General features: G+C 49.9%; 2 protein-coding genes across 4 annotated transcripts in view; one reads left to right on the top strand and one right to left on the bottom strand.

Annotated features, from left to right (window-relative positions):
- Positions 1–3,887, top strand: part of Ypel1 (yippee like 1) — a 17,129-nt gene extending 13,242 nt beyond the window's left edge. The window contains exons 3-5 of the mRNA XM_031363241.1: positions 533–576; positions 988–1,096; positions 3,516–3,887. Coding sequence (XP_031219101.1) covers positions 533–576; positions 988–1,096; positions 3,516–3,602 — 240 coding nt within the window. The 3' untranslated portion in view covers positions 3,603–3,887. The remainder of the gene's footprint in view (positions 1–532; positions 577–987; positions 1,097–3,515) is intronic.
- Positions 3,888–5,848: 1,961 nt separating this feature from the next.
- The window catches only part of Ppil2 (peptidylprolyl isomerase like 2), a 29,897-nt gene continuing 22,954 nt past the window's right edge, over positions 5,849–12,791 (bottom strand). For 2 of the 3 annotated variants that reach the window (XM_031363237.1, XM_031363239.1), the window contains 11 exons: positions 12,414–12,489; positions 12,077–12,183; positions 11,617–11,706; positions 11,263–11,296; positions 10,599–10,716; positions 9,504–9,560; positions 8,734–8,806; positions 8,580–8,642; positions 8,287–8,423; positions 7,851–7,972; positions 5,849–6,350 (listed from right to left, as the gene is read on the bottom strand). In XM_031363237.1, coding sequence (XP_031219097.1) covers positions 7,876–7,972; positions 8,287–8,423; positions 8,580–8,642; positions 8,734–8,806; positions 9,504–9,560; positions 10,599–10,716; positions 11,263–11,296; positions 11,617–11,706; positions 12,077–12,183; positions 12,414–12,489 — 852 coding nt within the window. In that variant the 3' untranslated portion in view covers positions 5,849–6,350; positions 7,851–7,875. The remainder of the gene's footprint in view (positions 6,351–7,850; positions 7,973–8,286; positions 8,424–8,579; positions 8,643–8,733; positions 8,807–9,503; positions 9,561–10,598; positions 10,717–11,262; positions 11,297–11,616; positions 11,707–12,076; positions 12,184–12,413; positions 12,490–12,791) is intronic. The other variant, XM_031363240.1, reaches the window with a different exon arrangement.

The following is a 12,791-nucleotide window of genomic DNA, read 5'->3' on the forward strand; positions in this document are numbered from 1 at the left end:
TCTGTAGACCAGGCTGGCCTCGAACTCAGAAATCTGCCAGCCTCTGCTTCCCAAGTGCTGGGATTAAAGGCATGCACCACCACTGTCTGGCTCTAATACCCTCTTCTAAGAGATGAGAAGAGAGTCTGAGGATTCACATAAGCCTACAGAGCCTACTGTTTAAAGCTGATTCACCAGGTTTTTCTCTTTTAACTGTTCTCCAAGGTCAAGCATTTTCCCTGCTTCGGTCTCTGACTAACTGGGGCTGGAGGTGTGCCCCAGGCCAGCTCTGGTTTGCTGTGAATTTGTGCACATGATTTCACAATGGCAATGATGAAGTCTAGAAGCAAATTGTCACTTGGGATTGCACTTTTATAACCTATCTCAGCAGGTGCACAATCCACACAGCATCAGCAGCTGCACTTGTGGGGTGACGGGTGACAGGCGACCTGAGAGAAGTGACGGCACCCGTTCCTCCAACATCCCTGAAAGCCAAGGTGCCGAGTGTCTTGCCTGAGCCCCTGCTAACACTTCCTCCTCCCTTTCTTTGCAGTCCTTTCAGGGAAGCCAGGGGCGAGCCTACCTCTTCAACTCTGTGTGAGTACGTGCTGTCACCAGTGTGTCTGGTTCTGTCCCTCTGCCTGCTCAGGGCTGAAGTGTGAGCCATGCCAGTCAGCACCGTGATCAGCTGGGAAGAATCTAGCCTCCAGCATCTGTGTTTCTGATGCAGTGGGTGTGTCTGAGAGTTTAGCCTCCGAGCCTGACATTTTAGGATTCCCTCTTTGGGCTGGCTCTGTAGTAGAGTGCTTGCTCAGCATGTTGAGGCCCTAGGTTTGATTCTAAGCACTATAAAGAAAAAACTATTTCCTTCTTGCTAAAGTGGGGTGGGAGAACTGAAAAGCCTGCGATGATCTAGACGAGTCTGTTCTGGTGTACTTCATGATGTGGGGGAGGGGAGGGCACACTGGGCAGGGAGACCTCCAGCACAGCCGCTCTGTGTCTTGACAGGGTGAATGTGGGCTGCGGCCCCGCTGAGGAGAGAGTCCTTCTAACTGGGCTGCATGCAGTGGCCGACATCTACTGTGAGAACTGCAAGACCACGCTCGGGTGGAAATACGTGAGTGCCTGGACTTGGGAGGGATGGTGTCCTTCAAATCCTGCAGGGTCTCAGGGGACATAGATCAGAGGGGAAGTTTTCTAGAACACATAAAGCCCTGAGTTCTGTCCCCAGAAGTGTATAGAACTGACTCTGGAGCAAGGCACAGTGTTCAGTGGGTAAAAGCACCTGCCACCAAGCAGGATCCACAGGGTAGGAAGAGAGAACCAGTTCTTGCCAGTTTTTGATTGAAAGCACCACAGAGCACAAATGTGTAAACACACAGTTTAAAAAAAAAAAGTGGGTCAGGCACTCGGGAAGTGGAGGCATGTAGATCAGAAGTTTGTGGAGTACAAGATCCTGTCTCAGAACAAAGACTGCAAGTTCCTGTTGTCTCCTTGGAACAGGACAGGACGGAACACTAGTGACACTCTTCATTCAGGCACAAGGGTCAGGGCTGTCCCCAGGCTCTCCCAAAGCTCTGTTCTCAGACCTTGACCTGCCTGTCTCCAGCTTCTCTCCATACATAAATTGATTGACATCTCAAAGATGACAAGTTTGCCACTCTTAGCTTCGCCTTATTTCCAGTCTTGGAGTTTGAGGCTCCTTCTACTGCCACCTGCTTTTGTCTCCCGAGAGCCACTCTAGCCTGCTGTGGTTCTGAGGACATGTGTTTGGGGAAGCTCTTCAATTTCTACCTCTGCCTCAACTTATCTCCTGATAGAAGCCACCTGGCTCCCTCGTGATAGTACACCCTGACTGACATCCACAGGCCCGTTTTGTGCCTTTTTATTTTTCTTTTTGCATGTGTTTGTGATGTGCACACCTGGAAGCTGGCTGGTGTCACCTGGCTGGTGTCACTGTTTTCTCAGTATCTGCTTAATTTGCTAAGGTAGTCTTTTCCCAAATCCAGGGCTCACTGATTCTGGTTGTTTTTAAGTTAGCCATCTTGATTCGGGGACCTTCTGTCTGCTTCCCAGACTGCTTCCAGGCAGCCGCGGCATCTGTCCTGCTCTTACATGGGTTTTAGGAAACCAAACTCTAGTCCTTGTGCTTGCATGGACAACACTTTGACCTCCTGAGCCATATTCCCAGCCTTCCTTTGAGCTCTGGGTTCTCATGGGTCAGGGTAGCCTGCTCTTCTTTCCTTGAGTTCGTGACCTTCTGGCCTTCCAAACTCCTCATGAACTGCAACGGACCAGACAGCCCCACAAAGCATTAGGCTCTGGGAGGCCCAGCCCTTCACCTGCTTGGCCGTGTGGTCCCTCTTCTGTCCTCCCTGTAGTCACTGCAGCATGCTGCTCACCATTGCCGCCCCTGCAGGCAGGGACTCGCCTGTATCTAACAGCTAGGCCTCATCCATGACAAGTGTGTCTGGGATACATCTCCACAGGCTTCATGCTATAGCATGCTAAGGGAGCCTCCATGGCCATCGTCCCATAAATGGTCTGTGTGGACTGGGAAGATGACTCAGTAAAGTGCTTGCTATGCAAGCATGAGGATGAGTCCAGACCACTGTCACACATGTAGAGAGCAAAGTGTGGCAGCATATGTTCATAACCCTAGTGGTGAGGAGTCAGAAATAGGTCACTGGGTCAGAATAAGTCTAGATGAGTCAGTAAACCCTAGGTTCAGTGAAAAATTGTGTCTCAAAATAAAGTGGAGAGGGGACTGGAGAGATGGCTCAGCTGTTAAGAATACTAGCTACTCTTCCAGAGATCCCAGGTTCAACTCCCAGCACCTACATCAGGTAGGCAGCTCACACAGTTCCAGTGTCTTCTAGCCTCCATGAGAACTGCACATGCATGATGCACAGACATATGCAAAAGAGACATATAAGGATATACCCATACACATAAAAATAAATTTAAAATGAAATAAAATAGCCAGCAGGTGGCTCAGCAGGTGGAAGCACTTGCTGCAGATATGTGATGACCTGCATCCCATCTGCAGACCCACAAGAGGCTGTGTTCCGACCTCCACTCATGTGCGCACATCTGTACCCTCCATAATAATAATAAAACATCAAAACACCCACCTCAAACTCTGACCTGCGCATGCATACACATACACACACACACACACACACACATGCGCACACACACAAACAACACAGCTTCACCTGTGTGCCACCATCCCTATTACTCTGAAACATCCACATACATCACCTAGTGAACAATATTTGTGGTGCTGAGGAGGGATCCCAGAGCCACAGGCATACCAAACAACACACTGAGCTACATCCCCAGCCCCAGAAATAGGATTGAGTTAAGGTTGCTCCTAAGTGTAATGAACCACTTGTCATCCCCCTGACCTGGCACGTGGATCCCCCTGGGCCAGTGTACAGCTCAGAGATAATGAGTTAATGCTACTGTTACCAAGACTATAGTAAAGCAGGAAGGTAAACACGTCCTGAAACCTCTCTACTTTTCCCCTCAAGGAACATGCCTTTGAGAGCAGTCAGAAATACAAGGAAGGAAAATTTATTATTGAACTTGCCCACATGATCAAAGACAACGGCTGGTAAAATGAAGCGGTCCACTCCTGTTTGAGTACTATTTTATGAAAGCTGAGTGCAAAGAAGACCTAGCTTCTTGGTGACAATACTTCTTGAACTTAACCTCACGGCCAGCCCAGCTTCAACACTTGAAGCTGTCTCTCTAGGCTATCCACTTGGTAAGGTGCCCCATCTGAATCCCCTTCATGTACAATGCATTTCTGGAAGTCTGCAGTCTTTTTCTAACATCTTAAGTTCTAGAGAAAGAATTGACCAGCTGGTGACTCACCTGCCTAGTGAATACTTTTTTTCACCCTACGCCTGCAATGCCTGGCTGTGTTTTCACCAAACCCAAGTCCCTAAAAGCACAGAAGCAGGGTCTCTCTCACAAGCAAAGGCATAGTGACCAGAAGTAGTCAGTCAGCAGATTTATATGCAAAGCATGTCTCTTCAAAAACTGAAATCAGCCACTGGTAACATGGTAGAGAAGCTAAGGAAGTAAGCCTTCAATGTGCATCTTAAGCAAATAGGGAGGCTCCTGATATAGAAAGCAAGTGACTTACTAGTTTTTTAGTGGCTGAACACTCTGCCCCAGGCCTACTGAAGTCGGCCACTGAGCTGACCCCCTTGGTGCTGCAGCAGTACAGCGGCTCAGAATGTAGGGCTGGTCCCTGCCACAGAGCCACAGAGCTACAGAGCCACAGGCTGGGGTTCACTTTCTACCCTGGATGTACTTGAAATCTTTAGTTTGCCAGAGGCCAGAGGCAGCCAGCAGGGAGAACTGCAAAACTCGAGAATTTTCCATGATAAAGGAAGAGTTAGCTTAGTATGGGAGCTCCCTTTCCTGTCTGGAATCACCTCATGACCTGGGCCATCAGGTTTTAAGTCACAACCCTCATACCCTCCCACCCCCAACCCCATGCATCTACAAGGAGTGGCCAGTTTGCAGAGGGGATGGAGACCAGAGTCATTCCCATAAGTTTCATTGTTTTGTTCCCCACCCAGGGCAGAAAGGCAAGGAGGAGGCCTGTGAAGGCTGAGAGCCCTTGAGCCTAGAAGGCCGCATGACAGGAAGGTGCTTAGCACCAGCTGCTCTAGAGCTGCCTGGGTGTGGAAGTCAAAAAGCAGTTTCTAGTCCTTTGGACTCCAGCCCCAAACCTTTTAAACCCAGATCCTCTGGCCAGCACAGGTACTGGCTACTCCAGTTCACTTCAGAGCCTACATTTTGCCCACGATTGGAAGCCTGGTAATACAAGAAATGCCTGGGCAATGCTGGTCCTAGCCCAAGCTGCTTTCTCCCCAACTACTTCCTGTTTCCCTCCAGACTAAGGCTGGCCCAAGGCAAAGTGACTACCAATAAGGTAAGTGCTGAAAGTCAGCACAGGCAGCTGTGTGACCCAGCAGGGCTCAGTGCCATCCTTATCTAGGGATGTACACTAGTCAACAGTCAGCTCCAATGGACACACCAGCCTGGCTAGTTTTTAATACTTTTCAAAGTGGGAACTTGGTGGCTGAGGCATGGGAGACAGCATGTCCCCAGTGGGAAGGAAGGTGAGGGAAACCTGAGTATGTCCCTATATATGCTTCACTTTGAAGAATCTTCAAGAAGTCTTCTGACCAGTTTTTGTATATATTAAGATTATATTTACAGACTTTACGTTCTGGGCATGCTACCTGCCCATCAACTGAGCACTTTGTATTGTCTTTTGTGAGAGCACTGACTGGAACATTTTGCTAGTACCCTTTATGACTTATCTGTATTGGGGAGTGATGGATATAAACTGTTTATTAAGTTTTTTTTTTTGGATTTTGTGTTGGCCTTCTGTGAAATATAAACCAAAAGAACTGACCATGAGCTGGCTTCAGGGTAGTGATGCAAGACCACAAGCAGGTGTGCTGGTAAACTGCTGAATGTCTCACCTCCTTACATTTCTAAACAGTACCATTCTGTGACCTTTAAAAATGTTTTCTTCTGGCTGGGTAGTGGTGGCGCACACCTTTAATCCCAGCACTTGGGAGGCAGAGGCAGGAGGATTTCTGAGTTCGAGGCCAGCCTGGTCTACAGAGTGAGTTACAGGACAGCCAGGGATATACAGAGAAACCCTGTCTCAAAAGGTTTTCTTCAGAACAATGGGATACCAGTTCATAAACATCACTTTGCTTTAGAAATGTGATTTATTTCCTTGCTGTCTTGTTAGTATATATATAATATTTTTATACCTTAATACTTATTCTTGATGGCATCTGTCAGGTATTTGAAAAGATCAGAAATGAGATTTTTTTTTTTCCTCAAAAATGTCCTTTATTTTCTGATGACCTCATCAGGCAGTTTTCAAAATCCGTGTCTTTACTGTCTAAAACACTACCATTTAAGCTGTAGACAACTGACCCATGGAAATGTAAGCCCCGGTGGCCTGTCCGCTGTGCTGGAGGACAGGAGAGGAGGACGCAGCTGCCCTGGGCACAGGTGTCAGCTGCTGAGCAAGGCTGTGAAAGCAACTGGGAGTTCACCATGAGCAACAGACCAGCAAACTCAAGCGTACAGAGCGAGCGCCCTTGGCCTGTCTCCCAGGCAAAGCTGTCAGCCCTTGGTGGCATGTCTATGTGAGGTATAAAAATAAAGCTTCTGTTGTCAAATAGCAAGGTGTCTTGGAGGCCGTGCTGTGCGACGAGCCACGCTCCTGCAGCATCCACTTAGAGCAAAGGATGCTGAAGACCCAGGGCTTCTGGGGTCCTGATGCTTCTGACACCACCTTGTAGAAAGCTTCTAAGTGTGGCCTGAGGAGAGTCGAGAACACAGTTAGGCACCAGCAGCCTCTGTCCGTGCAGAGCTCCCTGCTGCTGCTGCTGCTCCGCCCTGGTTTCTTTTTTTTTTTCCCTTTTTTTAAGACAAGGTCTCACAACCTGCCTCTCTTGTTTCTTGTTTTTATTTTAGAGGACAAGGTCTTGCTGTGCAGCCTTGACAATCCTCCTGGCCCCACACTGTGACCTGTCATAATTGTGAGGTATAGGCCACTTGCCTATAGGCAGAGGAGTTGACAGAGGGGTATAAAGGAAGGCAGGGTGGAAGGGCAGTGCAGTCTGGGGTGTGAGCTGACACCCCAGGCAAGTGGCTACACTGTGCTGGGCTGGATAAGTGTCAAGGACAGCCAGAGGTGAGCAGCAGCCATACTCTGAGATCATGCAGCAGCACCTGGAGTGGAAAGGGCAGACTCCCAGACATACAAAAGGTCTATGGTTTTAACATTAGAAATGCAAACAAGTACCAGCTACCTCCCAGAACCAAGAACTTTGGAGACTTTGTGTGCAAAAGTCAAGGCTAAGTTAGAATGTAGTATTGGCATACTCTAGTGAGAGAACACAGTGACGTGACACTGTCTCCAGTCCTCTGGAAGGAATCTGCGACAGCTGTGGAAAGGTTCTGAGGGAAGCGAAGTGCGGATGCAGGTGGCTGTGAGGGATTTGGACACATGGGCCCACCGGGTCCTTTTCACCATACACACAACTGTCCTAGTATCAAAAGTCGGTAAGCCAGGCATAGTGGCAACTGCCTTTAATCCTAACCTGGGGAGGTAGAGGCAGGTGAATTGATGAGTTCAAGGCCAACTTAGTCTTACATAGTGACTTCTAGGACAGCCAAGGGTATACAGAAAGACTGTCTCGAAAACAAAGGGAGTAGGTGACTGGTCAGGGGAAGAGTCAGAAAGGAGCCACCTCTTTGTAAGGACCTTTGGCTCATAAGAGCACATACTGGGCTCAGCAGGGCATCACCCTGGTTGATGCAGAAAGGTAGGCAACTGAGTAGACAGGACAACAAACATGCCTGTCCCAAGCAAGGGCAGTACAAGTGCTTTGTGGAAGTGGTATCAAGGTAAGAGACCAAAAGACCTTGTCACAATAGCCTGGGAGTAGATGCTCCTGCCTCAGGATCCAGACTTATCTAAATTTCTCTTGAGACAGTCTCCCCATTTAGCCAGGGTTGGCCTTAAACACGCAACCCCCTGTGCCTTGGTATTCTGAATGCTGGGACTATAGGAGCCCCTTGAAAATCTCCATTTTTAACAGGACACATAGGTGGTAGCACTGGCTAAGGAATGTTGAGTCACAGCCATTCTGAGGCAGAGACCATGGCACCAGATGAGGATGGGGATGCCAGGAGTCCCAGGGGCCCAAAGTGGACCCAGGTCGTAGGCAACAGGTTTATTGTCTCATAGCCCAGACTGATGGCAAGGGTAAAAACCTCAGGGACAGACTCAGCCCACAGCCCTGCATCCCTACCAGGATCCCTAACGCCAGCCTGCTGCTACCAGGAGCTGAAGTCCCCAAAGCCCCGACTGGGCCTTTTCTTGGCCGTGGGGATGGCTGTGCTGGTTGATGGTTCTTCCTCTGCTGCTCGTTTCCTGAAACACAAAGAAAAATATTCCAGTTGCCACAAAAGAGCCAGGAGCCTGTGCTTGTGAGTCCCTTGAGAAACTATCCACAGACAGCCTTCCTCTCAGAAGCACCCTCTGCACAGTGCTGCTCCCACACAGCCCAGCCAGTAAGGCATCTTTGGCCTGCACAGGGCCTTATCTAGCTCCTCATGAGACAGGCCCCCTAGCCTTAGTCTCCAGTCTGCCCTGTGTTGCTCTTGCCCAACTGGTCACCATGAAGCACTATGAGGAGAGGTCCCAGCTTCTAGATATGGGAGATATGGATCATCAGTTACACTCACGTGGCCGCAGGGTTGATGTACTTGCCCACCCCCTGGCGGTATGTCTGGGGGCCCTGGTTTCCAGGCTGGGGCTTATTCATCTTGACTTTGGCCTCTGGATCCACTTGGTGCTGTGTCTTTTTCCGCTCCTGGGCGATCTGGGAGGGAGGTAGCAAAACTGTCTGATACAGAACCCCAGGGTTGGCTCTTCTCACCCCCAGCTAGGAGGGAGGGCAAAGGCTGATCCAGAGCCTCCGGATGTGCCCTCCTGCTCCTAACCAACAAGGCCATGACTTGCTTGGCACCTTCCTCACCTGGGCATCAGCCTCCTCATAGGGGTCCACAAACACTGTGGTTGTACATATGCGCACTTCCTCCTGGTGGCAGAAAGGCTCGGTGAGCAGGCAAGCAGACGCCCCCCAACAGCACCCAGTGGGCAGTGGTGCTTTGTTCTCCCTAGGCGCATACCTTAGGACGGTCAGTTTTGGGGTCACTCTCCACATTCTCCATAGCTGTCAGCGTGTCAAAGCCCCCAACAACCCTGCAACAGAGGGACACAGCTGGCTGGGTTTCTTGAGTACCCTGAGCAGAGTGGCATCATGGCAGAGTTGAGACATGCCATGAAAAGGGCTAGCAGACAGTGTAGAGCCTCAGAGAGGTCAGATCAGTCACCAGGCAGGACAAGATGTGACATAACAGAGAAGTGAGCAGCACAGCACACCCAGCCAGGTTTGGTGACTAAAGTGTTCCTGGATGAGCCACAGTCCGTGTCTCCATACTTCCTTTCTCCCGGTTTGCTGAGGCAGAGTCTTATATAAGGTAGGTTGGCTTTGAACTCACTAACTGAAATAGGCCAAGAACTAATAATCCTTAGGTTTCCAACTCTCAAGTGCTGAGAATACCACTGGACCAAGCTCTTCTCCCACTATAATTGAAGTGTCAGCATGGAATGCAAAAATACCACCTGGGCCTTTCTGGGAAAATTTGCTGACCCCAGATGAGTGGATAAGGAGAAAGAGCAATGTGGTTCCCACTTCCAAAACACTGCCGGGAGAGAAAGTATGAACTACAGCTGCCTGCGTGTCTCTTCTCCTTGGCTCCACAGGCCAGGAGAGCCAACTTTCCCCTATAGAAATCCCCACAGTCCTCAGTGGTGATAGGAGGGATAACAGCCAGGTCTGGGGAAAGGCAGTGAAGGCCCACACTGCAACCCAAATATTCACAGCATCTGCTCTTACCGTCCAAAGATGGTATGCTTCTTGTCCAGGTAAGCACAGGACCGGAACGTGATGAAGCTGCGTAAAATACAGGGAGATCAGGAAGCAGCAGACTGTCCCACCAGTGTGCTCTAGACTAGTAATGACTGCTCCTCAATAGAAGCCCTTCCCAGCTTGGAGCTTCCTTGGACCTGTGTACAGCTGCCCATTGCCTGTCTCTGCTAAGGCCCCAGGTAAATCCAAACCTCTGGTTCTCTGAGAAAGCTAGAGTTTGGCTACCAACCTCCCATGGAGGTAAGCAGGAGAGGCGGGTGGCTTGAACATAGTCATTAGACTATTTGGAGGAAGGAAATGGGTTGAGAGACTCAACCCCATCATGAGCCCTGCCAGAGGCAGAGGACTGAGTCAGGCTTCCAGGGTGAAGTACAGCAGTCCAGAAGTGTGCTGTATGGGAGAAGCCCTAGACTACAGACTGTAAACAGGTGGGGAGCACCTGCAATCCTAGCAGGAGGCTGAGCTCAGCCCCGCCTGAGCTACTAGACCTCTCCGAATAAGTCAAATGGAAAGCAGGAAGTATGAGGTCCCTACCCAGAGTGGGCCAACAGGACAGCAGCCTCAGCCTGACAGCCATACCTCCCAGTGAGGCTCAGAAGCTGCAGTGAGCATGCCATACCCAGCAAGCAGGGGCATTTCTGAGACCACCAAGCAACTCCCAAAGACATCAAGCCCACACTATGTATACTTAGTCTCTTAATTTTTGTTACTGCTGTTCAAATAAGGACTCATTTGACTATGCTGGTCTTGACCGCACTATGGAACCAAGGATGACTGAGCTGACTGATTGCCTCCACCTCACAGTGTGTGCCACATGCTCCCATTTCTGCCTGACCTATCCAAAGAGGCCTTTGGTACCTATCTTTAAGTACTACCTGCAGCTCAAAATGCTATTTGACCAGCTGAGTTGGGCTCCTTTGTTGAAGGGACCTAGGCTTAGTCTAGGCGTGCCATACTTTGATTGGATTTGACTTAGGCCCAGCACAATTTTTAGGGAGAACTCTTAGGTCCTTTGAACACCACCCCAGCAGCTGAATAAAAAAAAGCTGGAAATGGACTCACAACTGAGACTTATTGGTGTTGGGCCCTGAATTGGCCATGCTGAGCACCCCACGGCCTGTGTGTGAAAGGTTGGGACGGAACTCATCTTTGAAAGGCTTGCCCCAGTATGACTCTCCACCTAGAACAGAGAGAAGCACAGTCAGTGGTCAGCCACAAGGCCAAGTAGAGAAGCATCAGGGAGCCTGGCCTTCAGGCAGCCTCCTTGATGACTCCTAGAAGCCAGTGCCTTCAATACAAGCTGACACTGCTGTCTCACGTGTGGGCCAGGGCTGAAGGCTTAAAGCTACAAGGCATCATTCCAACACATGGGTCCAAGTCATAGTTGGCCCATGGAGTTGGAGGCTGGGGGAAGATTGTTATGCCCTGTAGGCGCAATGAGGGCACCTTCTTGCATGAAAGAAAGGCATGGCCAGACCTCATGAGAGAACAGGTGGGTTCTGAGAACCTCACCTCCCTGACTTATTACAGTAGGACCCCGAGGCTTAGGAAAGAAGAACTGATGCTGTGGGAAAAGTAAGGGGCATGCCCAAGGTAGGCCAGAAGGCCAGCCACCCCCAAGTCGGAAAGATTACACACCCACAACTTAAAACCCAACTCCCTACCAGGTCCCATAGAACAACCACATTTATTATTCCAACAGAACAGGGCTGGCACCGGCACCTACCTGTGCCTGTACCTGTGGGGTCACCGCCCTGGATCTGCAAAAACAAAACCCAGTGAGGCTACTGGCTCTGATGATGCCTGTCACCCATACATGACGCCTACTAACTGGACAGCTTCCCATAGGCATGTGCTGCAGTGAGGACAGGGTCTCTCTGACCCAGTGCTTCCTGGATGAGCACTGGAGGGCCACCAGCTATAGGATCCCTGGCACAAGATACACCTGGAGGCCACTTGGCTTGGCCAAACGTGGCCTGGAACGAGGTATCTGGAACAAGGCAGGTATGAGCCTGGCTTGTTTCCTGGATGTTGCCTATGTCATCAAGCATCTCTGGCCACACCAACCTATACCACTCACCACAAAGTTCCTGATGGACCTGTGAAAGATGGTACCATCATAATACTGTTTCTTGCAGAGCCTGATGAAGTTTTCACAGGTTTTTGGTGTCTGCAAAATATCACAACACTATGAGGCATAGTAGTTAGTAGCAGAGGCATAAAACATGTAGACCTTTATCATAGCAGAAAGCTACCTCTCTGTAGGTTTTGGTTCAGTCTAACCTCTAAAAGCTAAGCCACAGTCCAACAGCCATATGACACATGGGGAACAGAGAGTGTCAGGGCCCCATCCTAGGATTTATACATTCACTTACCAAGCAGCCAAGGAGGTATGTTGCTAAAGGGACTCCAGGGAAGTAAGTCAGAGCTTTTGGTTCTCAGGGGGAGTCAGGCAAGACTTCTTATAAGCAAACCAACCACAGCTCCACATTCAATGCAGGACTAGCCCGTGGCCACCTGGGGACAGCCATCACACTCACCAAGTCACAGTGCAGCTCTAGGTTAAGGTCACCCTTGTTGGTGTGAAGCCTCACATAGCCCTTCTTCTTCACAAACTGGTAGCGCAGGACATCTTCATCAATGACAGCTGCAAACAAGTCCTGAGCTCTGCACTTGCCCTGCACCGGAGGTACCTCCTCCATTCAGGCCCCATGGCATGCCACAGAAGATCAGCACTAATGAGCCTCTCGAAAAGGGCACCCCAGCTCTGAGAAGAATGCAGGAGCCAATGCAGATGCGGAGGCAAGTAAGCAGGAAGCCCACTTGCTACCAAGGTGAGTTCTGTCCCAGTGAACAAGAGGTAGAGGCAGTTAGTACCTGCTTCATGTGTGGTCTCAGGTACCATGGCAGTAGAAGTGAAGGATGCACTGACCTTCCCTGTGGAGTAGTGGGCCTGCAAGAAAACCATGTGCTTACACCCTACCATCCCTCTCCTCAAATGTAGCCTCCCTGACCACCCAAAGGGATAGGGAGAGCCCAGCCCAAACTGACAGGTGGCAAAGATTACTGGTGGCCTAGGTGCCTAGGTGAGGCCTACTCTATAGGTTACAACAGACACTCAGGACGGGAAGAGCTAGCTGCCTGTCATACTCGCACTGCCTTCTCCCAGGATACCACTGTGCAGGCACTAGTAAGTTTATTTCTGAAGGTTTTTTTGTTTGTTTGTTTTTTGTTTTTTCCTTTTCTTTCTTTTCT

This window comes from Mastomys coucha, unplaced genomic scaffold, assembly GCF_008632895.1.
Source record: "Mastomys coucha isolate ucsf_1 unplaced genomic scaffold, UCSF_Mcou_1 pScaffold12, whole genome shotgun sequence".
NCBI classification, from domain to species: Eukaryota; Metazoa; Chordata; class Mammalia; order Rodentia; family Muridae; genus Mastomys; species Mastomys coucha.